The sequence below is a fragment of the Megalops cyprinoides genome, chromosome 10, assembly GCF_013368585.1.
Source record: "Megalops cyprinoides isolate fMegCyp1 chromosome 10, fMegCyp1.pri, whole genome shotgun sequence".
In the NCBI taxonomy this organism is placed as follows: domain Eukaryota; kingdom Metazoa; phylum Chordata; class Actinopteri; order Elopiformes; family Megalopidae; genus Megalops; species Megalops cyprinoides.
The window spans coordinates 32,035,673-32,061,747 of record NC_050592.1 but is presented as its reverse complement, the minus strand read 5'-3'; the positions used below and the strand labels follow the sequence as shown (position 1 = coordinate 32,061,747).

At 43.8% G+C, this 26,075-nt stretch overlaps 1 protein-coding gene across 1 annotated transcript; it reads right to left on the bottom strand.

Annotated features, from left to right (window-relative positions):
• Window positions 1-461: 461 nt before the first annotated feature.
• LOC118785133 (grainyhead-like protein 2 homolog) lies at window positions 462-25,843 on the bottom strand. Its single transcript, XM_036539675.1, has 16 exons — window positions 25,531-25,843; window positions 21,515-21,701; window positions 20,480-20,547; window positions 19,894-20,254; window positions 19,403-19,461; window positions 19,142-19,298; window positions 18,333-18,444; window positions 13,271-13,365; window positions 6,784-6,942; window positions 6,188-6,275; window positions 5,722-5,861; window positions 3,884-3,921; window positions 3,451-3,542; window positions 2,829-2,914; window positions 2,555-2,619; window positions 462-2,251 (listed from the first exon to the last, which is right to left on the bottom strand). Exons 1-16 carry the CDS (start codon window positions 25,548-25,550, stop codon window positions 2,137-2,139), a joined length of 1,842 nt encoding a protein of 613 aa, XP_036395568.1. The 5' UTR covers window positions 25,551-25,843; the 3' UTR covers window positions 462-2,136.
• Window positions 25,844-26,075: the final 232 nt, after the last annotated feature.

The following is a 26,075-nucleotide window of genomic DNA, read 5'->3' as shown; positions in this document are numbered from 1 at the left end:
TTTTCATGGTGGTGATGGCAGCAAATTGGATTATATTTCAAGTTTTAATTACCCTTTGATCAAAACATATTCTGTGCTGTATAGCAAGCACGTATATTAGATATTATTCCTATGCAAATTATTTCAGAACAAAAGTGTTACGGTATTGACTAGTAGCCTATTAGTTCCATCATTTCAAATACTGGAGTGATTCTTTGTTATTTTGCTTTAACTATTTACAACAGTGTTTCTCAATCCTACTCCTGGAGGCCCCCTGTGCTGCATATCTTCTATCCTTGCTGCTTGATTAAATCAGGTGTGCTCAGCTAATCAAAAGTGCCACTGATGAGTTCAGTCAGGTAGGTAGAGCAGGGAAAGATGGAAAACGTGCGGAGCAGGGGCCTCCAGGAGCAGGATTGAGAAACGCTGATTTACAACAGTAATGGCGTGGTAATTGACTGAGCAAATCATAGAATTGGACATCAGATGATTTTTTATTTAAAACTACATGTTTATTATTTCTTAAACAGAAACTATGTACAAAAATGTAATGCTGTATTCAACATAACATACAATAAAACTTTGTACAAGTGCCCTAACCCCCATACAAGATGTACCTTTCTACAGCACTGACTGGTCATGCTTTCAACATGGAAATTGTCTGGTAGTTGGGCTATATTTACACTTATTTTGAATTCATATTATTCTGTTAATAGCATTTTGAATTTGAAAAAGGGCATTCATTATTTATAAAGGAAACCAATTTTCATGGATCAAAATGTCAAGGGCTTCCATTAAGGCAACAATATCAGCATGTATGATTCCAATCAGTGTGAGTCAACAGGACAGAAACATGGCAGTAATTCAAACTTGCATAGATCATTAATAGGGGTATTTTATTACAAAAAGCATTCTTTTCTCCATCTCATTGGACCTAAGTTTGAAAAGAATGAACATGATGACACTTCCCTGTGGTTCAATGCTTTGACAAGTTAAGCACTGTGACTGAGCTCAAATTCATCAAATCATACGATCATGTCAATGCAACCTTTGGGGCGGTGGCCCAAATGTAGTGATGTCACTACAGTGAGCTGGACACACCAGATTGGCTCGGATTGGCCCAGATGGGCTCGGTCAGAAACAGGACCATAGAATGGGCACACAGAGGACAAGGTCTACTTCTGTCTGAAGTAAAAGCCTCCCGCCCCTCAGCATACAACAAGCAATGTTAAGCCTGTGCTTACAAACCAAGGCCTTCAGTGAAGAACGAGAGACACAAGGCACACAAATATTCATTAGTGTTACTGTAAACACTAATGTGTCTTTGGGCACAGAAGAACGCCACATTTGGACAGAAGGTAGAGAAATTTGTTTTCACTTCAAAACCATCTGGAAGGAAATATGTCACAACTTCTGCCGCCTGAAATGAACAATTCAAATGAAAGCTGATCTCTATTCACAGACCAAATTACAGGCCAGCTTTCTCAAAGTTCCCAAACTGATTCATTGGCGTGTTTGGCACATGAGTTCTGTGGCAAATGTGCAAGATAGCTTTCTTGAAGATTCTTTAATTCAGTGCTGTGTTTGGCATGAATTCACGTTGTAAACGTGCTTTTCTTTTGAAGCATTGACAGGCACAGCAGACTGGGTCCAGAATTTAGAAGCCATTTTGCCCCACGTCAGGCATGAAAAAGAGGAGATAAAGACAAGGAATAGATCCTTGTTTAAATATAAAACCAAACTGCCCTGAATGAGAAGTTTCCCACATCTGACCAGTGGCCTACTGTAGTTCCACTGTTGAGTTTCCACTCAAAGAAACTGACACCTCCTTTAAAACAATTGCAATGCAGTTGTTCATACTGTTAAATCTTTGCCTGTACTCCTGTGGCTTTCAGAAACACTAGGTGTGATGTAATTTCTGTTGAGAGGTTTAAGGACCCCAAGCAGATGCAGAGAGAGTCCTTCACCAGCTACTAGTGTTCCAGTCCCAAACTGAAAGCCTTTTCCTTGTTGCACATTGGGGACCCAGTAATATTGGAGAGTAACAGAGGTCAGGACCATAATGTATTTACAGAAGAGGTCCTGTCTGTTGCATCATGTGGAGGGGTTGTCTCCTTAGCATCGCCCCCGGTGGCGACCCATGTACATGCCTGTCCCTCAGATTTCGGTTAGCGTCACTCTGTATACGTCGGCCATGTTCTCGATACCCAGGATGAAGGTATCCTCGTTGGAGTAGTGCTCAATGATGTTATCATCCATATTGACCAGGATCCTGAAAAGGAGGAAGATTGACACTCAGATAAGTAGCTGGAAGGAGCTCACAGAATAGGCGCGTCTGACTGGGGGTGAATACATGCAAGGAGACCAATCCACAGAGAACAGGCTAGTCTGGCTCTAGTGACAAAGACAGACCCATGATACCACAATTACTGCTCATTCTGTTACAGCAGGCATGATTAAGGCACCAAAACATCATTTTCTGTTCCAAGAAGATCCAGTTATTTAGGCCCTACCACTCATCTTAGGACAATCAAATGCTGCACAAGTGTTATCTCCTGATTGAATATTGTCTCACCCTTTTTTGCTTTTCTTGTAAATTTTAGTCATCTTCTCGGTTGGCACACCGTATTTCTCAGATATCTGTGCAAAAAGAAAAAACACAAATGGAGGAAAATCTTTTTTTGCCCCAAACTCACCTACACTAAAATTTGCAGCACCATAATACATTCTGCAGCAAGCGTCCTTTGTGTTGCTGGCAATACTGAAATATTTAGATGTTTGAAACACATTTCACTCCATATAGCTTCAATCCCATCCGGAAGATCAAAGAGACAGAGAGACATACTTACTGCTTCCATCAGGCCTTTGAGAGTAGGGGACTTGAGCATTAAGGCATCAAACACTTCATCAGATTCCTTCCTCACATACAGAAGCACTGCGGAAACAAGCTTAAGTAAGCACAGCATCTACACACTCATTTTTACTATAGACTCACAGTGCTATACCTGCTTAAGGTTCCAATAGTACTTGAGTAGTGCTATCAGCTGGGTAAATACCGTATAAAGCGAAGTATCACACCACAGAAAAAAGAGGCGGAGATTATTTCTACCACTGACATCATACATTAATAATATTGAAATTGTTAAATATTTTTATTACTAAAATTTCCATTACACAATCAAGGGGAAATGGCTTGGATCCAGCCGTGTAGCTGATTTCTGCTTCATTTTTTATCTGCTTCATTTTATATCTCCTGTTATGTATGTGAAGTGGTTGGAAGGCAGAGACACAACACAAGGACACAGGAATATATGGCTTTAGCTAAGCATGATGTCATGTGTTCCTGTGATAGAAATTCAGCAGAGCTCCACTGTGATTGAGGGTAACAGTGGTGACTTTTTGTGCTCCCTGACTGCATTCTTCACCACTGCTGGGTTTCAGTGCTGCTGATCACAGTGGTGACTCACACACCTCTCTTCTGCACTTCCTGTTTGATCTGCTTGGCAGGGGGTGGGCAATAGTCATCCTCAGACGGTCTGAGCATCCTCTTCACCACCACACTCCTGTGAGATAGCACAAGAGCTCCATTACATTGCTGCCAATCAGCACCTTGCTTTCACTTCTGTTTCATATGTCAGCTGGTCAGCTCAATAACCCCCCCCCCCCCCCCCCCCCAGTCATGCCAGCAAAATAAAGGTACTGTATGTAGTAGAAAACTATAGATCTTGGGTGCGTGTGTGTGTGTGTGTGTGTGCTTACATTCAAATTTATCATACACAGTTTGTTCCAATTAAATGTGAAACAAGGCCAAGCCATGAATCCTTGTTGGCTTTATCCATTCAGGATGGGATTATGATTGGTTCATTTTGCAGAAGAGAGATCGTTTCGGGCGCAGCACACTTACCCATCCCTTTCAATCTCCTCAGTGTTGAAGGCGAACACCTGGGGGCAGAGGAAGGGAAGCTCAGATCAGCCAGTAAAGGAGTGAATCTAACAGGCAGAAGTAATCAGTATCAGAGAAGCCTGGATTTCAGTGAAGCCTGACAGCATTCCTTCACGTTTGACACCATGAGCCTATAATAGGGTAGAGAATCCTGTGCGTCGGAGCCTTGCGCTCATTAACTTAATGAGCACAAGACATGAAACACCTCTCCAAAGCAGGTAGCTTCCTATAATGGATGGCAGTGTGGCACAGGGGTTAAGGAGCAGGACTCATAACCCAAGGGTTGCTTGTTTGATTCCCAGGCGAGCCACTGCTGTTGTACCCTTGAGCAAGGTATTTGTGACATGTAACATGAAAACTGTAAGCTATGTCAGTCACTCTGAAAAAGTGTGTCCACTGGGTGAGTGTGATATGATGTGATGGGACATTAGAGAAGCAGCTGCCTCAGCCTTCACTATTCCAGAACTCCACTGTTGATTGACACACTCTCTGATTCCCAGACCAAGATGCTGAGAGTAGAGATTGCAAGATTCAGCTCAATGCAGACATCAGCTATGAGTCCAGCCTTTCTGTAGTCTTTCACTATGTGAATGTGAATGTGAAGGTATACGCAGTAGTGTATTTGCACATACAGACTGCCAGAGCTGCCTTACAGAGAGTCAGGTAAAGGCAGCAAACCCCTGCACATGTAATGCCAGAATTCGCTTTGCATTCCAAGTGAATCAGACAGTGGTGGAAAGAGCAGTCCAAACCAACTTTATTACCCTGACAGTAGCCAATGAGCATGTCAGGAGCACAATAAAAAAAAAGATAAAAGCTCATAGGCTGGAGAGATGTTTCCTAATACAACAGAGTTATCTGACCACAAATGTGGGAGAGAAGTAAGGCACTTGAATTGCGGCTGGAACTCAGATACTTTGGTCACATTTTATTGCAAGAGCCAGCCAATACTGTTTGATATAAATACTATTAGTCATAAAAAATACTTCCTGATCAAGAAAAACTTATTTCTAAATACAATAAACATATTTGAATCAGGCAGCAAATGGTTTTGAAAATGTCGCTCTCCTGTTCTATGTTCTTATGTTCTATGTTCATTTTAATAACATTAATATTAAAACAGTGCAGCTGTTTGTGATATACAGACAAGCACAATGCAGATCTTCAACCAGTTTATTAGCTGGTTATAGTCTGTTTAATAAATATTTTAAAAATATTTTAAAATATTATAAATATTTTTTAAAAGGTAACAATTAATGGGTTCACTGAGGAAGGAATTGCACTGCATGCTGTTGTAGCTCCCAAAAATACCTTTATTGCATAGGCAAACAAAAGATCATGAACATGTGTCTACCTACATGTACTCACATCTGACAAAGCCCAAATCATACATACCTTTTTTAACTAGCACCTGGAATTTTATTGGGATATATGCCTTTGTTGGACTTTGAATAACTGATGGATTGTAATGTGCTTATTATAGTTTAAGGGGCCCTTAAAATTAAGGACAATCATAATGTTAATCTACCTGCTCCTCACGAACTGTGAACTTAATTGTTTTTGTCAAAGTTTTGCATTTCAGGAAAAAATAATATTAACAAGCATTGCCCTTGTAACTGCTGGGTTTGTCATTTTGGATTCTAAGGTCTGATTCACATTCCACATAAAACCCTGCCCAATGTCACAGATTTCACCATCCCTATATGGAAATTCAAAATGCACCCCATGTAAGTGATTTCTCTGCTGTCTTGGTTGAGCCAAATCTCAAGCCGACCATGCCAGTGACCACACCACCTCACCTGCCCTGCTCTCTGCAGGTTCCCAAAGTGGACATCAGGGATGAAGAGCACAGGCTGGGAGTCCAGGTCCGTCATGGTTTTAAAATATGTGGTGTCTGCCTTCTTGGGCATGGGCACGGCCGTGGGGCTGCTGTCCTTTCCTGCCAAGAGCAACGAGCAACGTTAATGTCCTCGCAAGACCTTGGAAGATACAGAACGTCTGCAGACCCCTGCCGTTGCCGTGCAACAGACAAGAGGCCTCCCACCCCCTCGCTTCGTCACAGACTCCCTCAGGCACTGACTCATTGTTTACATCGAGCCGCAGTCCCTGAACCTCAGCATCATGGGGCCTTTGTGCTTAGGTGCCAGATTGGTGATGCTCACTATAGCAAAAAGGGAATCTGTAAACTTTAATGATAGCTATGAAAAATGTGAAAAGGCATGTTCTAGACAGTCTGCACAGGTAGTTCATCTCCAAGGTTCTCACCATTGTTTCCTGGGGTGGAGCATGTCTGACCTTTTGTTTTTTTGCGGTTCTGTTTCCTCTCTTCATCCCTTATCTTCCTTTCAGCTCCCTGTTGGATGGATGGACAGACATAGTAAACCAGACAGATTGTACAAAGTTGTCATTCCCCCCTTTTGGTCATAATCATTTCCCAGTTAGCACAAGACCCTCATGGACCTCTTCCTACAATGCGCACATATAAATACACATAAATGGACCAAATTCAGAAGCACAAAAAAAATTACACAAATGATTTGGTATACCATTGCAGTTGTGTGTCTGAGTCACCCTTGAAGGACATTTTCAGATCAGACCAAGCAATTCTTGTGACTGTCACTAGGGGGTGACAAAGAGCATCAAAGTGCCCAGCCCTATAACCTGTGCAATTGTTAGAATTCTCCTGTGATGTCACATCCAGGCGGGAATAGTGCTTTCTCCTTCACATTCAGTTCTCCTGTGTCAGAGCCTTTAGTCAGCTTTGCCCATTATGAGGCCCACTGGCATGTGGGTCAGGCAGGGGAAAGGCCACAGGCTTGGCTTTTGGCTGGTTGCTGTAGGCAGCTGCGCATTGAGCTCACCTTGTCGCAGAAGACCTTGATCTGCGAGTAGGCACGGTGGATGGGCTTGTTGCTGCGGTTGTTGTAGCTGTAGGTGTCGATCTGGATCATGAGTGGGAGCCCCTTCACACCCTTCTGAGAGGAGAAGTCTGTGCTGAGGCAGTTCGCCGTGATGAAGATCTGCCAATCAGAGAGACCATGGTCATCCAATGGGAGTGAATGCTGTCTGCACGTCAGCCAATCAGAGATGTGGAGGCCAGGCCCTATCACCTGCATTCTCTCCCTTGGTGTCTATGCATTTCAACATTTGATGCCTGAGTAAAAGTAACTGTCATTTGAGCCCATGAGGCATAAAGGCTGTGTTCTATTAGGATCAGTATCTAATAGCGCTCCTGGCTGTAGTGGCTATAAATGTGAACAGCCTCTTCGGAGCCCAACGTGTCTGTGTGTCTCATCTCCTCAGCCTAGAGCATTTCTGCAGTGGAAGTCAGACATTCAGAGGGATCTCACAGCACCACATGCACTTCACTTCCTTGATTTGTTCCCCTGCTACATTAACAGACATGATGTTATATATTGTAATGCTCAATGATGCACTATGTTGTCTTCACCACAGTCTGAAGATGGTTTACAGCAGGGAAGGACCAGAGAGGAGATTAGTCACAGTCTCATTAACCATCCAGGTCCAAGTGGAGCCCATCACGTTCCCTTGACCCCCTGATTTTCCTGTACTGAACACCTGTAAGCACTGCAATGGAGCTGGAAGCCTCCCACTTCAACACTCAGGGTAAAATGTAGGGCACTGCAGTGCAGAACTGGGAGTTTCTTCATGAGAACAGCACTGTCTACAGAGGCAAAGGGACAGAGGCGCAGTGAGCCCTTCGCACACCCCATTCATGTCCACAGGCTCAGATGGGGGCAGGGAGCGAGCTGGCAGCCAGGCGTTTAATTAAGAGCCAACACAGACACCTGAGGGTTCGAGTTTCAGAGCAGCGATGGCCATCTGACACCCCCATCCCCCTCTGCATGGCAGCTTATGAACCCCCTGCACCGCCTCAACCACCTCCTACCCCACCCAGATCCCTGCCCCCGGCCCCCTAACGCTGCCCACTCCTACCCCCCAGCTCATGTTTCACTGGCCCTCCAGGGGACTGAGGGGGTCTGAGACCCAACGGGGGCTTTTCTCTGCTCCTCTCCCAAATTCACTGCAGAGCACCTGTTTGCTCCCACTGTAACACAATGGGCAGGAGGTGCATGGTGCATCCACCTGCAACGGTTTTAACGAAACCAGCTGGAAGCATCCCCCTATAAGTGTCTTGGGTTTTTTCATGTGTTTTTAGCCCACCTTAGTACAGTAAACGTGGACTATGTATTTGTTCTCAAAGACAAACACCACATAGCCCTCGGCACCACAAACACATCACTCCACTGTAACAGAAAAAAAAAACTTTCTAAATGTACAACAGAATGAAAAACTATTGCCCATTGAGTATTGCATAACATGGAAATTTTCCCTCAGTTCATTGATTTGTAGATTAAAATGATATGAACACACAAGAATGCCCAAACATACAGTGTGAAAATACGCTGCAATAAGTAACACACAATACATGTGTTAATTTTGATATAAGAATGGCTTTCAGGATTTATGATTTTCTTCATCATTGTAGATGAGAAAAACATCCAGGAAAAAAAAGACAAATCGGAAATATTTTTTTGATAGCTAAAATACGTAAATTTATGGAGTTCCTCTAATCTATTTTTATTTGCCACATACAGATTAAAGTGCATGCAGCCATATTTGTGAAGAGTCCATCACAGCAGTTACCCATGAGCCCTTGCAGCCCAGGGTTGTTTGTAGCTTCTCTGTGTTAGAGCATTTCTGACACTCAGGAGACATTGGAGGTGTGGCTCTTTACTTCTCTGCAGTCCTGCCCCTTCCCAAACGCCTACAGGTCAGTACGGAGATCTGCTCCAACATGTCGCCTGCAACAGCTCTGTATTTTCACAGTGCTAAATAGGAAGAGGAATGTGACATATGCCCTCCATTTTTGTTCACATAAATTATTATTACAAAAATATTTCTCCCAATTTGGTTAGGTTTCTGAGAGCAGATTTTCAATCGGTTTCACAGACCTCTCCTAGTGAGGCCAGTGAAAGCAGGACAAAGTGCTGACGATCTGTCAGGCAGTAAATTGGCCACCCTAAGACCAGTGAGGTGTGAAACCAGACCAATCACTTGTAGCTTCACTGCCAGCAGATGGGATGGGGATTTTTCCAAAATCCTGGGGCAGGACATGAACCCTCCCCTGAAGGTGAAGTATCCCAGTGAGTAGCTTTCTTAATTCCAGAAACCCACTAATTAAACTGAATGCTTTCAAACACCAGAATAACAATCAGGCATTTCAGAATCACTATTTCTTAAAATAACGTTTCAAAGAATGTTATCTGTCTTTGTTTCAGGGATACTGTTTCCAATCAGTTGTTTACTTGAAGAAAAAAATTCCCACGCACAGCTTGGATGCATTCCTAATTTCATCAGCAAATTTCAGGTAGAACTGGATATATGGCCAATAAAATAAAAATCACTGCACTGATTCCATCTACCATGGGCAAAAACATCTTCCACTGAGCTACAACAGTGGCATCATGTCTGAACCTGTAAATCATGACTGGTTGTTAGATTGCCTGCAGCAAAAATAACGTTCTTTTGTGTCACTGTTTCTGTGCGTGAGAGCCAGAGAAAAAGAGAGATAGTGTAAGTGTGTGTGTATGTGTGAGTAAGTGTGTGTGCCTCTGTGAATAAGAGAAATCATGAGTGTTTTAGTGTGTGTGACAGTGTGTGTGTGCTGTGTAATATCAATGAGTGGTCATAGACATGAGCCTTGTAGGAGACGTTTACTTAGTGTCTGTTTGGTATATACTAGGGTCCCTAAATTGAATAATAGAGGATCCTCAGAAATTTGGGCTATACATGGGGTATACATTTTGATGCCAAAATATCTGACTAAAAGCGAGTGAATTCAGTCCAACTCTTCAACAGAATGTAACTTCTACTGTTGTAGTCTTCTCATTTTGCATAAAACCCTTGGCTCTCTCATGCATTTGAACTTGGCAGTTATTTTTAAGATGTGAGAATGTTGAAACACCTGAGCTTCACTCACCCGTCATGTCAAGTCAGACACAATGTCACACCAATCCCAGGGGTATCCAAGTTCTGTCTAATATTCTAGTGGGTACAACTAAACTCTTTATTTATTTATCTTTAAATATTTATTATCTCAGGAACATATTAATTTAAATCTCATGTTAAATACACAATAATATAATGATCTTGTGCAGAGAGCAGGTGCTGTTATCCTGTAACTGAATGCACCTTCACCTGCCTTTCAGCAACGCCAGGCCTGCAAATCATAACAATGCAGCACTGTGTTTCCTGCAACAAGGGAATCAAGTTACAGATCACCAAACAGAGGAAAATGAAAACATTGCTCTGGGGGACGCAGCGAGTCCTGTTCGCCCACGTGGTCATCGTAAAGGTGCAGAGGCGCGGGATTGAACACAGCCGCAAACAGAAGTGCAAGCCGAACAGCTCAGTCGAGCATTCGTCTCACACACGGTGTTCTTTTTTTTTTTTTTTTTTTACGATTGGGTCAAACGCGATGGAGGTTGCCTGGCAACAGCAGTGCGCCGTTTCAGTGTCATCTCCGATGGTCACAGTCACATCCAGACTCACAGACATCCTCAAGCCTTTGAAGGTGCTGCTGATTTGCTTGATTTTCCGTTAGCAGCGTAAAGGGGAGGCATTCCCCAATTACAGAAATGCCCACCAGGTTTATGCTGAATCCATTAAAAGCCAGATGTGAGAATTCGCGAAATTACAGATCTCTCAAGACAGAGAACAGTGTTCATCCTTTTCATCATCTGTTCCCTGCAAACCATGTTTTCCAGTTCAGATATTACCTTTTTACCTAGTTTTAAATATGTGTAGTTTAAACTATATATTTGGAAATATGTCCTGGTAATTAGCTTAATTAAACTTCAAAATTTCAAACTTAAATTTCAAAACCGTAGAGCGAGCTGGGGGGGGTGTAGGGGGGTGCGGTCTGCCACACAACACACAAAAAGAAATGTTACCCCATAAAATATTCTGTACGTGACAGATGATTACATGTTTGTTCCGTTCCATGCATCCTCCTCTGAGTGTTGTTCACTTGAAGGCGGTCCACCCCCAGATAAAGAGACTTGTGTTGTGTAAGGACAGTCAACAGGCATCATACTCTTGGCTGGAGCATACATTCAACGCCCCCTCCCTCCACCCCACACCCTGGCTCTCATCTCTGCTTTACAGACCAGGGTATGACAGGAAACAGAATGACAGCCACCTCCATTTTGGCTCCTGGTAGAATGCGTTTGAAGGACTGGAGATGAACACAATCCATCCAATCCCAATGAACCAACTGGCTATTGTATGATGTCACCCCCTGCCCTGCTAGCGACCAGCCTGATTCCACAGGTTTTGAAGCTTAAAGTAAACTGCGGGTCTCAAAGCTGGTGCTTTGCGTGACCATGTAAAGACAGGATCTGAACATGACACCATTCTCCAGTCTCAAAGAAAATGACATCATTCCTCAGATAATAGCCCTCACTTCACTTTCAATGATACATGAGGCCATTATCCTCAAAAACGGCAACGCCAACAAGCAAGGTCACATCCACCTCCTTCAGTCCAGTCACCTGATGAATCATACAGCTAGCACTATTCAAGCAGTTACATTTTTCTTGGCAGACGCTCTTATCCAGAGGGACTTAAGTTGCTTCCAATTTTTACACATTATCCATTTATGTAGGCAATTCAGACAAGGGTCATAAGGGTACAACAGCAGTGGCCCAAGTGGGAATCAAACAGGCAATGAGCCCTGCTCCTCACCACTACCTAACTCTACTGTTCAAATCAGGGACATCTTGCTGCGTGCCCACAGAACTTATGGAGTGCCAGTATGATCTGTATCCCAAAAGCTACAGGTACAATATCTAAAAAACATATCAAAAACATGTGTTATTGCGGCTTTTCCGTGACACAGAACAGCAGTAGGGACTTAACTCAAATGGGTGGCTTCCCATTTATCGGATTATAGAAACAACAACACATAAGTGATCTGTGGCACCAACTTTTTAAAGTATTTCCCATAGTTCCATCAGGAACACTGGTTTACTGCAACTGTGAGCATGCAACTGAGAATGGACTCTTCTAACTGGACTACATGCAAATTATACAACTGGAATGTATTCTCCACTCACATGAGTAAGACAGCGAGAAGTTCAACATAATATGCATCTGCAACCCCACAGTGCAGGTGCCATTCACTGTGTGGACGGAATGGGTCCAAGTGTCATAATAGCTGGCAGCAAGATCAAAGCAGTTATTTCTTCTCACAGTGAGGCATGCTCATGCATTTCTCAGCTCTGGTCATGTTTGTGCTGCACATGAACATCTGCATTTCCAAAAGGAAACACATCTTAGAGCTAGTAATGCTACAAACATTAACAAAACATATGCGCATCACATTATTGGCATTTAGCAGACACTCTTATCCAGAGCGGCTTACATTGGTTACTGCTTTTTTATGTTATCCATTTATACAGCTGTATATTTACTGAGACAATTGTTTATTAAGTACCTTGCCCAAGGGTACAACAGTAGTACCCCAGTGGGGAATCAAACCAGCAACTTTCCAATCACCAGTCCTGCTCCTTAACCACTATGCTACACCACCGCCCAGCAAAGTGTCTGATTGAGGGGATGGAGTGGTGGTATTATTTTTCAGGAAGGTGTTTGGAAATGTGTGCAGGTACCAGATCACGTGACGCAAAGCAAAAGGCCAGGTTCTTTGTGCATTCTTTTTTTCAAAGCAACAGCACCTGGGGGAGGCCAGCCCGGGGGCAAATATTTACCCGAGAGCTGGCATTTGGCTTCTTTCAGAGGCCCTGTTTGCTGAGCCCTCATTAAACAGTGGAGCTGCGTAAGAGCCAATCCATCAGCGGCCAGCCCCTACCTGCGAACCCGAGGTTGAGCGCCACTCGGGGCCCAACTGGGATGCTGACCCTTCCCTGCTCACGACCCGCCTCCATGTCAGACGAAACCCGAAATCCATAGTAAACAGGGAGGGAGCCGGAAAGCAGTGCTGTGCATCACAGTGTCATCACAAGGCCTGCTTTGCTCATGGTCACTTGCAAAGAGGCATGAGAGGAAGAGACCTTAGAAAACGAGTCTCCTCCTCCATAGCCATCCTCCAGAGAACATCCATCAGTGACTGGTGACACATTGAGATTCCACACAGCAACATGTCTCCAGCAGGGAGAAAACAAGTCAGACAGACAGAAGCTTAACCTCCTGGTGACCTTTTGACAGTAATGCAGAGCACCGCGAATCAATGTATCAACCAAGAGTGGACCCGACCACAAGGAGCTGAAGCACTATAGCCAAATTAAAGGTTTTTGTGTTTACCTTTGCCTCTTCATTGACGTCCCAGGTGAAAGAGATGGCGTTGTAGGCAATTTCCTCAATGTTGCCAATGGTGTTGAAGCTCTCTTTGTAGTCGGCTGCGGAGGGGAGATCAGAGACTTGAGATCAGTTGCGGAACACCTGCCCTGCCACCGTTTCATCAGCTTCTGGAGAATCCGGCTGCGGCCTTGGAGAACAGTCCCTTCACTGCAGAGGACTTACTGCTGTTATTCAGCACTAAATGTTTCTCTGCTCAAAGAAATTAATCTAATTCAAGTCAAAGAACCCCATTTTCAGTTCCGTGCAAGGCCAGTGGGACTCCCTCAAAGGCAGCTAAGGCGGTTTTGTTCTAATAAAAAAAACTCCAGTAGGGTAGTTGACTTTGGCATTTCAAGCATTTATAAGTCAACCTTGCAAGGACCACAGACATACTTAGTGTTTCATTAGACGTACCAAAGAAACACTATTTCTCTTCCATTAAAATACCTATTGACTTTAATCTTTAATTCATTTCAAGACTCAGTAAGACACACAGGATAAAAGATGATTGAAAGTACAGACTGAGCTTTTCAGAAAACTCTGCTTCCAACAGCAAGTGCTCTTCCGATCTGTTCCCTCTCATATTCAGTGTATTTCATTGGTACATGACATTCTGTTTTCCCTTCACTGGCACCAATCATGGGTCTAAAACCTAGAGAAAAAATTAAGTGGATTTACCAAGCATTTCTAGGTCAGCCTTTGTAGGAACCATTGTCAATGTTCAGTACACTATATCCAATTAAACAGTACCCTAGGGTTATTTTCTCAGTATCTATTGACATTTGGGAGAAAATTTAAATTGAAACTCCAATTACATATGCATACTAAATTACATACTACAATATACCTAGTACAAAATGGAAGCCCACTCCCTTGTATTGCATTCAAAAACATTATTCCATTTCCCATAGTATCTCATATAGTACATCAATTTCTTGAATCCAAGATTTCCCCATTAAACAGCATACTGTATGAAACTAAATAGCATCAATTGTTCTCTGCTTGCTTCAAGTAGTTGTCACTCAAACATCTCACAGACTGTTAATAATGCCAGGAGGACTGTGGAAAAGAGGCTTTACAAATCAAACAGAGCTCCACTAAGCAGCAGAGGCCTAGGATTCGATTAGATAACCATTACTATGGAATCAATGGGCACACCTTATCTCACAATAACCCTTATCTGGCTCTGCAAACAAACATGCCTCCTTCAAAGCTACATTCTTCTGTGCTACCCAAGGGAAGATAGCCTTTCTTGAATCAACTACCAGAACAGAAATGAAGCCGGTCAGTTATTAGGTCAACACTTTGCTGCCTTCACTATGAAGACTATAACATCCTTGGATGAACACTAGGCAAATTGAAATTCACCCACTGCATCTTCTGCGTATTTCACTTTAGGGCCTGCAGTTACAACCCATGAAAACACTGCCATTTCAGCCATGTTCTCAAGCCCCCACCACCCCCTTCCAGCTGAGCTGTTCTGGGTTCTATAAATCACAGACAATTAAATGTGTGAAAATGACTTATTACTTTGCATTGCAGGCTGTACTCCATGACTTAGGGTTCAGTTCTGTACTCAGACCTAGGGTTCAGCTTTGCAAGAGGGCCGACCTACTGGGCATGTCTTTACTGATATCTAAAACAGAAGCAGTGAAGGTTATGAATGATATAGAAGCACCTATCTGGTCAGAGCTCTCCATCCCATTAGTATAAATACACCTGCATTCCTTAACCTACATGTCTGCAGATTCTGGGAGATGGTAAACCTGGGCTGGTGCGAGTGTCTATTAATCTGCTTTTAACCGGTGGGCTTTAAATTCAATGCCATGCAAGCTTGGCATGGCCAACTAAACACTTTCCCCGTTTTTTCCCCGAGTTTATTTTCAAATATATACTGGCTTTTTTCAGGACCACCCACATTATTTCCAAGCTTCAGCTGGACATACATTAATGATAGCTGTAAGGTGCTTATTTCAGCAGGCAGGTGTCACAGGTGCTATTTAAAAGGCCCACAGCAGCACTGTGCTCTGTGACTAGCACACAGAAGCAGAGCTGAGACTCTATGCTCCATAGTCCATGCTATGGCCAGCCAGTGCCTGTCTCTGTAGCACAGGCCACCCGCTCATCGCTCCCCTGTTATCGGCTCTATTCAAATCCTGGATCCACTGACGCGGCCCCAGGCCATCAGGCGGGATCCATGCTCGACTGTTATTCAAATCACCGCTGCAGTGTCTGGTTACCGTGGCATTAAACTGAGGGGGCTGAGCCAGTACTGTGGAGGATGGCCCCCTGCCTTCCATCAAGGCTCACCTCAATATGAGTTTCCCCTGGCAGGACATGGCCTTGACCATCCTGTGGGGCTGTAGGTTAGGTGATAAATAAATGTCCCTTCACTCCCAGTGGTGTTTTTATTCAAATTCAGCTCCACATTTAGCACCAGGTAAGCTGGGGATGAATGGTAAATGAAGGATACACAGAGAGGAGTGATTACAGGGGGCCAATTTCCAGGGACACTAGGGGGTTACATGGTGCATGGTACAAATCCTGGTACACAATTTGAGAAACAAAATTCCCTGACTTAAAAACTGACTTAAAGCTTGAGGGAGGGGCGGAGGTTGGGGGGCCGGGTGGAGATCCCAGCAGCTTTCGCTTTGCAGTTCGCTTTGGTTCAATTATGCTGTCCAATCAACAGCTTCAATGAAAAACAGAGACAGGACTGTACCTTGCCTCTCAGAAAGAGCTCAGAGAGGAAGTGTACAGCAGCAGTTTTTTATGCTAATTGGCAAAACCATCTCACTGTCCTTGTTGTTGGCTCAGTTACCACACAAAGGGAAAAGTAAGCCAGGAGTTTAAGACAGATAAAATACATACACTTGTGGTAAAAATATATAAATATATTAAAAACCCCTGTCTAGGTCAACCTTAGCCTTAAGGAAGGGAGCAAGCCTTGCTGCTGCATTTAGTCAGTAATGATAGTAGGTTGTCTGGACTTCCCTGCCCAGAGGGCCTCGCGTTTAGAGAGAAGGGGGTAAATGGGTCACCAGATCCTGTAGGGATCTCACTGCACCTTCCTTAAACACAACACTGCTACTTTGTTTCCTACAAAAGGGGTAAACTTCTGTCCAGGGCACAGGAACCATCAAAGACACCAAGAAAAGCTTCTTACAGACATGGAAACAGAGCCCAGTCTTGCTACAGAGGGTTAAAGACAACAGTTTTGATAGATTGAGTGTTCCTATTACTTCATACTTTCAGACACCACTTGCTTGACTACTTCACGTTTGTTATGGTGAACACAGTAAATTACATTTCAATATCTTTTGTAATGGTAATAGCTCAATTATACTATAAAAGTTCAAAAAGCCCCATATATAGCCCCATGTGTGCTCTGAAACTAACACAACACTCTTACCATAATACCAGACTTCTCTTTAAATTGTACCCTGCATCCTTTAAAGGTGGTGCAAATGTGTGAGGCTACCTCTGGGAAAGGTTTAGGAAGCCAGTTTAGGAAGTTGGTTTTGTTTTACAAGACAAAATTGGCTCTGAAGCCATGCAGAAGTTGGCTTCAAAGCCACACTGTAAGAGGGCCACTAAGCATTCTCTCACTACACTGCTGCCACTGTTTCTCTGATGCCCGGGCGTAATCCTGGGAAAGAGAGACAGGGACATTCCTCTCTCTGTCCGAACAAGTCAGACATTTTTACTGCTTGCATTCCCTCCAAGAAGACCATGGGTTGGAACAGTGCGCATGTCATGGCTTGTCAAACAGTCGGATCTCTCCCTGCAACAAATAGGCCATTCTTTGGAGTTACTTCATGGTCACGTGTGTGCCTCGTTTAATTCCTCCCTCCAACGAATGTAACCCAGAGCACCAACACAACCTCTCACTGGGCATCAAGCTAGATATGCATGACTCATCAGCAGACTGAAATGAAATCCTTAATTTTGCCCCAAAATGACATCAGATTTATTCTTTACATAAAAATAATTTTTAAAAAAATCAAATCATGCTGTTACTGCAAATAAGTAACGTTTGCTTTTATTTGTTAATAACAAATATTGAGTAAATAACAAATAGTTCAACTATATAGTTGAGTTCAACTATAAATCTGAGTCCAAATCTAATTCTCAAGCTGAAAAAAAATTGTATAATACATCAAATAAACTAATGAATTACCACATCCCATGACCCAAAGGGAGTTTTTCAGCTGAAACCTACAAGCATAATGTTCTGGACCCAGGGACTGCTGCATATTTTATCATTTCTGAGCAGCCAACTAGCGAAGAGCACACTTAGCACCACCAGGGAAGCTCGACTGATGTAATCAGTATTTACTCCAACATGAGAATTTACACAGATTAGGTTTATATTACTCTTAGGGCTCTAATCATTTAAATACTTGGCACTACAAATAAAAATATATATCTTTTTGTGCTTTTTCCCCCCTTTATGTAACCCTTTTTTTGGATTTGAATCACCAATTGTACGCTAGGCTTATCTCACCATGACAACCTCTCACCCAGTTACACTGAAGTATGGAAAATGCAAGGCTTCAACACATTCAAACACAACCAGCAGCTATTTCTCACACTACAAGTCACCCAATGTATTACAGTGGAGTGTAGGCACTTTGCCACTGATGTCATGCAAGCCACGTGTAGGTGCCTGACCAATTCCAAGGTGTCTTAGGGTGGTGGGCCAAGGAGCTCCCAACTGACCTGCCCACTCCTATCCCCAGTGGAAGAAAGCCAATTTGCCCACTGTGGGCTCCCAGGCACTGTTTACAAATGGCATAGCCAGTTTCAAATCTGCAGGTTGAGCCTGCACTCAAATCTAACGCCTTGCCGACTGAGCCACTCAGGACCCCTTTAACTCAAATCCTTGTCTTCATCTCCTATCCCCCTACTGAACACAACAGCCTAGGAAACATACCCATAGGGTGCACTAAACTTCTCCACTTAAATGGTTCAGCAGGGAAATCGTGGGGTTGTCAGATTTGGGGTTGACGGAGTCAGGTCTTACCGATGTCCAGGACCCGCTGCTTGGCCGTGTGCTGGCGGGAGTGCCAGTACTTCCAATACTTGAGCTGCTCATCACGGTTCTTGTCCTCACTGAACACAACCATGATCACGCTCTGGAGTGGGGAACCACAAAGTACCCTTAGCATTGCTCCATTGCAGTTACAGGATGTGATGCAAAAACTTTTGAATGAGCTCTCTCTGGCTTCACCATCACACTTAATACACCTCTGTGAGTCTTAAGCACAGTTTCTCTGTATACGGAACAGATAGTCATCTAGGCATGTTACGCTAAAATTTCCTCTGCCATTGATGAAACCAAAAGTGCTCTGATTTGCTGGATTATTAGAGGCAGCCTTGAACGGGCATGGCCTAAAAGAGAACATCCATAATCAACAGGCAGCACAGGAGCCTCCTGTTACCAGCCAGATCATCAGAGGACGGAAGGAACGCTGGAGCTGAATATCTGGTCATAATAGAACATCTGTGTTTAAACACCTAACCGTAAATAATGCGGGAGCCATCAAGCTTGTGACTGGAATGGCTGTTGCATGCTCCCCCTATTCCATCCATTTCAACTACCAGACAATCACCATTAGAAGACATTTGCTTCTGCTGTGGCTGTAGATTTTAAGAGCCCAGACACTTCAGACAAGAGCTTGCTCCTCATGCCCACAGCTTCTGTCCACCTGTAACCCACATGACCCAGTCCTGCAGCCAACAAGTGCCTCCCATAATGCACCTGTCAGGGCCTCCCATAATGCCCTTCTCCTGGCTGGCACCCCCACAGGCTCGTCCACCGATGCCACTCACCCGCACTTTGCTGATTGGATGCCGCAAGCACTTGTTAGCGCCTGTCTCGCTCAGGGTGATTGCGTAGAACTGGCCCTTGTTCAGATAGGTCATAGGCCCCTCCCCCTGTTTATGACGCAGGGACTTGGTGGCTTCGATCGTGTACTGGAAGGTATCACTGCCATAAGAGACAACCAACAAGTTAAGTTTCCAATTAGACATTTGCCGCTGAAGCAGAGGTTTTTTTTAATGCCAGCTTCGATGCCAGGATGGTTTACTCACACTCCGGGCTGGTCATAGATGAAATCGTCTGTGCCCATGGATGATGAAGTGCGGTATTTCTGTTCACAAACAGAATGACAACACATGAGCTACCCTAACCTGCTTTTCACATAGAAAAACAACAGTGTGGTTACGTGACATTTAAAAACTACAGGTAGAACGATTTACTAATTCCAAGCTTTGCCATAGCAACCTGAATGAAAAACACCTCAAAGGTACAGGAAACAAAACACACTTAATTGTCACTGTCAATGCACTGATTCTCAAAGGAAGTCCTTCACTTTTTTATGAAGACCCTGCAGATCAAAACAAGGTGTTCAACAGTAAAAAGGAGCCCTCTGGGAGCTCCAACTATGTGCAAGCGTGCAGTCTCTTCCCCCAGCACCCAGATGTCAGAAGATGACTGACATATAGCTTCCACTGCTGCTCCTTCTAACCCACCTCCCCTTGACCCCTCTTGCCCTCCATCTCCATCCTGCCCCTGGTCTTGCCTCATGTTTCTCCTGATAGGAGTCATCATAGGTGCTGTCTGGCGTGCTGCGCTGGTCATCTTTCATGTAGCCCGCGTGGCTAACGCAGGTCACGTCATAGGCGCTCTGCTCGTATACCACCCTCGTGTGCTCCTCCCCCTCTGTCCTGTAGTGGCCCCCAGGGCTCATGAAGATGGGGGTGTACACCTCGGTCTTCACCACCGCCACGGTTCCGCCCTCCCCGGACCCTGCCCCGTACTGCTCCCGCTTGACATCGTGTTCGGCGTTCAGGGACAGGTTCACTGGCACAGTTTTCAGGACCTGAACACGGTTGTCCACTGCCTCCAAATTGGCCTGGCTGTCACCACCCACCAAGCAGCTCCTGCCAGTCACACGCAAGCGTAGGGGTCAGAGAGGCGTATCATCAGCACACACACACTCACACACACGCATGCACAGGGACACCCACACTCACCAGACCTGGTGTCCTACAACTGTGATCCTCACTTAATATTGGTTGAAAACATTAAGATCTTTTTAAGCCTCAGGGTAGGAGTGCCCCTAGGATTATATGACTCCTGTGAGGCAGACACAATGAGGCACTGACCTCTTTTCATGGTCCTCTGGAATTTCAACCACTTTGGTAATGGGCAACAGTCTCTTTTCTTTGGGAACCTGAAAGTCAAGATAAAATGATGTCATCAAAAATGGACAGCTTTTCACACCTGTCACCAGAGTTGAATCACACGCAATCTCAACATAACACAGCAAGAAAAAAAAGAATTACACAAAGAAACCTAACACTAATGGAACACTGGGGTTTGGCTTTAATCAGCCTAACTGAGCAGGCAAAGCTTCCTTGCACTGAATCAGCCTGTCTGCATTGTTCTGTGTTGATAAGGATCTGAGTGTTCTCAGCTTCAGCACTGATCCCTGGCTCTGTGGATGAGAGGCTTGCCAGCTACAGGGGGAAGTGTGATAGAGGAAGGGGCTGTTACTGAAGTAATTTTGGAACTATTTCCTCAATGTAGACTCTTCTAAAAAGGCTTCTCGAAACCGTCCCCCAGTACAGGTCATGTACACAGTAATGTACAAACCTGTGTCACTTAACCATTACATTAAATCAGCAGATGCTCTTATCCAGAGCAACTTACATAGGTTACAATTTTTACATGTGATCCATTTATACAGCTGGAGATTTACTGAGTCAATTGTGGGTTAAGTACCTTGCCCAAGGGTACAACAGCAGTGCCCCAGTGGGGAATCGAACCAGCAACCTTAAGTCCTGCTCCTTATCAGTACACTACACTGATACCTCATCAGGGAACCAATCATCAACGATTTTATTCACCAGTCACCCTTATGAATATATAAGCGTGTTTCCTTATATATGATGATATTGCCCTTATTGCCTTATTGCCTGTCTAAAATCCATTTCTTGAGGGCACCTTGTTCAAAGGAAGACTGAACCCAAGAGGAGATCTGCACAATAACTCTGTAACTAGCTCCACAGTGCTAATACAGCCTGCACCACTACACTAAAACTAACAAGCCTTTTTATCTTTGTGCTCTTCTGTTCAATTGGTCAGGGCCACACCCTTGTGAGCGGGGACCAGCCTTGAGGGAGAGCCCCTCCCCTCACTTTGTAGTAGTCGTAGAGCAAACCCAGGGCGGCTGCACTGTCCTCGTCCCCATTGATGCTCATCATGGCCTTGGTGGCGGCGGTCAGCGGGTTCTCCAGGTACGATTTCCAGGCCTCGTCCTCGCTGGTGTAGGCCCGCCGTGTGTGGAAGGACGTCTCGTTTGGCACCACCACTACTAGGCGCTTGCTGTGACACACACACACACACATAATAAGGTATAAGGAATACAATAAGGTATAAGGTATAAGGACACAATGCCTGTCCACTGGGCCTGTGTTTCTATCCTCTATCCCACCGGACTTCCCATCCTTCATTCCAATAATGACAGAAAAATCACAATCGTAATAGAATGCATTTATATAGTCCTTTTCAGCGAACCCATTGTTATCACCAATGTGTAGCAAATACAAGGGTGATGCACAGCAGGGACATTTGTGTCAGAAGGTTTACCACACACTAGCACTGGTAGAGAGGGAGGGCACTGTTGAAACCAGTTAAACTGGGGGATTAGGATTAGGGTTAGGGTTAGGGTTAGGAGTGTTGGAATTTGGGTATGACACTGGAGAATAAACATGCTACTCTTGTTGATAAGTGCCACAGCAACAATAATGACGAAAATGGGTCTGCATCTCCGTTATATGCCTCATCTGAAAAATGGGCCACTCCAGAACTGATCCTGCATCAGGCGGCCTGGCTGCTACTCTGCACTGCTGGCAGTGAGTAAAATCAAACTAATAGCTAAAATATAGGCCTAAACACTGCCGTGTATTAACGGATATTGTCACACATGTCACTGTTTTCGTATGAAGTTATGCATCTATTCATTTTGGAAAGCAGTTAAAACACTGGAGACCGTTACAGCGATGTCCAGACATTGCCTTTTTCCCTGCATGTCACCTCATGGCTAAATGATTTGGGGGTGGGGGCGGGGGAGGGGGGAAGGGGACGGCCCATTTATGCCCCCATGTTAGATGCAACTATGTTGCTTTCCAATGTCTCAGACGAGTCGAGATCATACCGCTGGGTGTAGAATTCAGCTGCGTTGCCATGAGAACAGCTCACCGCTGTCAAGGCACCAGGGTTCTGTCAATTCACTGCACAAAGAAAGGGCCAGATAAAGCATTCCAGCATTCGGGGCACTGCAGCGTGCTACCTCAGGTGTCTGGGGGAGGCATGGAACTGCTGTCCCCAGGCATTCATTTATTTACGGGTAAATCCCTGTTTTACAGGAGGAAAAAACCGTGGCTGGCTTTTAGTAAAGGGCCAGGTCGATTGGAGAACTGCTGCAGGCAAAACAATAGCAGCTACTATGTTCACTCTCCACACTACAATTGTTGCTGGTAACATGAGACACACACGCACGCCGCCTCTGCGTATTAGTTTAAAAACCTATTGTTCTGTTCCGTAACTAGAAAAACAGGTTGTGAGTCTTTTCGTGAAAAACAGAAAACAGAGTTCCCCAAAAACGATACGCTCCAAGTGCTGCAAATTCATAATCCATTTTCCCACAGTGTATTAGACGGTTATTTAAATTTCATCTAGTCTAGTCTAGTCACCTTTATTTAAATTCAATCTGTGAAAGTGGGAACTGAATATTGGGGCAATGGCAAGCAAGATCCACAGGACGTCCCCCTCACTGCCTGTCAATCAGCTCAGTTCAAACCCTCCTCGTTTTCACAGTCACTGATCATACCTTCGATCATATTCCTTCTTTTCCCGCTTCAGCAGATTTTATTGTTTGCATGACCAAGTGCAGGGTCACAAAAACAGATAGGCCTTTGAGCTACAAGGAACCTCAGCATCTTACTGTTTGCCCTGTGTATCAGAGTTTCAGGGCAGCGCATTGCTTTCTGACCCCAGGCAGAGGTCGCCCTTAATTACAGGTCCAGGACCAATTCTGCAGGTCAGTTTACAATGGTTAATGTCGGAATGGTTGCTGGGAAGTCTGGTTCTAGGTCAGCACTTATAGGCAATTTCTGCCTCCAGCCTCTTTTCAGACACGAAACACCTCCACTGTTGAACACAGATAGCTAGCACAATCCCACCAAACTGAGTGCAAAGGTCCAGCATCACTTATTACCGAATGTTTTTCATTCGAGCCAGCAACCCGGCGGACCCCACATGTCAGAGACGACAATGAACCCCCAGCCGTTTCCTTCCCTTTACTTTGTGCAGAACCTTTGGAGATCCTGGGTAATTGTTGGTTGGTGCTCCTAACCGCAACCTCAAAGAGCCGCAAGGGTCAGTCCTGGACCGCAAAGACCTGCCTTTCTCAGCCTTCTCTCATTACAGGGCTTCTTTTACACTTCTCTCCCCTTTATATACAATGGAGACCTCCGAGAAGCAGAAAAAACCCCAAGTACACATTTCACTGGGCACCTACTATTTCATATGGGTGGATTATAACTTTCTGAGACTCATAAGGACAAAGGATGAACAGTTGTCTTCAACTTGACTTGAGTAGGCATAAACGTTTACATAGATTAATTTCTTCAGTTGACAACTCATATTATTTTTTTAAATGGACACCTGTGTATTTTTGCATATTTACAGTAAAATACCTGCGAGTAAACATGGTCCCCAGCAATACTATTTTGATAATGGTCACAATGTAAATGAATATGGAATAGTTTGCATGCTTTATTTGCAGACTGAATTCAAGGGCATAATCACTATCTTATTGTGAGGTGAGCTTACCACTTGAATACCATTGTAAAACTGATTTTCACACAACCTCAGCACCTCCTCAGGGTGAAGAGATACTGCTAAACACAGTTGTGTTAAATTCCATCTGGAAATTATTTTCTCTTCAAAAATAAAAACTCTTGTTCTCCCTCTTGTTTTCCCTTCCTAGCAGATTACTTTTTTGTGATGTACTACTTCAAAGGAAGGCAACAAATGATACAATTAACTCTGAAGTATGTCTTTCAGAATAAAAGTGAATGTTGCTTCATATTACTGCATTTGTTATTCAGTTTCATTTCTGCATCATTCTTCAAAATCGTGCCTTCATTATAACGGCAACAGTCGAACTGGGGTGTAACAGCCAGGTAAATCGGAGGTGCAGAAAAAAGTCGAATTTTCCCCTTTAAAAGGCACAAAGGTGAAGGAAATTACCTTCATGGTCATTTCAAGTGGAAGAAAATAAAAGACAACATGACTTTTCAGCGGTGAAAAATGCGTACCACTATGGGAAAGCAAGTCCGTGAAATTTGCACATAGGCTACATTTTCCGTCCAGGTATGCGTGCTTCGATCATTCTGCAACTGAACATTTAAAACTTTCAGTGCTAACTTTGCTGGCAATAAATGTTTTATTACTGAAATATATCTTGGACAAAACAAGAAGTTACAGAACCAAGATAAAATAATTATATTTTAAATCAAATAATTAAATACAATGATCATTTTAATTAAATAAATGCGTTTAATGAATAAATAACGTATTCAATTCAAATATATTCGAGCGATCTTGGTCTGTGGGCATGTTGTTTTCGGAAGGGTACATCGAGTGGAATCCACGAAGCTTCGAAGACGTGTTCGAATTCCGTCGATCTTCTTAACCATGCAAAAATGTAGACGACGAATTGAAACATTTTTCTGAAAACTTGTGACTCTAACTTTACTATTTTTTTATTTTCCATAAACGCACTATGGTTGTGATTTTTATTCTTAAAAATAGGAGAGCTCTTCGCCGCCTAAGTCCAGCTCTCCATACGAAAATGGCGATTTTGGTTGCGGTGTCATTCACCGTCTCCCGGCCGTCATCGTAAATGAGATGTCCAATGAACAGAAATAACGATCAGCAACTAACAAAACAAACGCTTTCGTGAAATTTAACTTTAAATCTTTATTTCGAAAAAAGTCGTGTGAAATGTTAACTGTAACGATTTACAAAAAAAAGTTACAATTGTAAAATTGCATGAAAGGACAATATGGTGAATATACTCCAAATTGCATTCCAGTGCTTTCCCCATTTAGCATCAAAGTAGATCCGAACCAGTATGATCACTTACTTGTCCGTCTCCTGTGACATATTTGCTCCGATGAACTCCCCTTCTCACTCTTGTTCTTGCTGGTGAAACTGGACTTTCAAGTATGTACAGGTAATGGTGTAGCAAACGGGAGAGGTGATGCCAGAACTCGGGCTACAGGTAAGACTACTTTTTTACTCAGGTTCTTTTGCATCCCTTGATACCAAGCAGGTACGGCACGCGCATTCTAGCGCGACAAGGAATGATGAAACTATAATTTGTTGTTTAGTCGTACGCAAAATATCGGCGAGGCGAGATCTTTTTTTCCCCAAAGTGGGCTTTAACCCCGCTTGTAGATGGCTGTAGGTAAACTTTGTTGGAATTCTTTCACTATAGAGTAACTGATTCCAAGGAGGGACGAGCTTGCAGTTGATTGGTCCGGACACCTTGAACCAACTGCAGTGATAGGTTTTAATACAACAGGTAAGACCCGCCTTACCTGTAGCTCCAACCTGTACTGGAACAAACTTGGTTTCCACGTTTGTAAAGCCTGAACTCAATAACTGAGCGCTAAGCTGCACATCTCG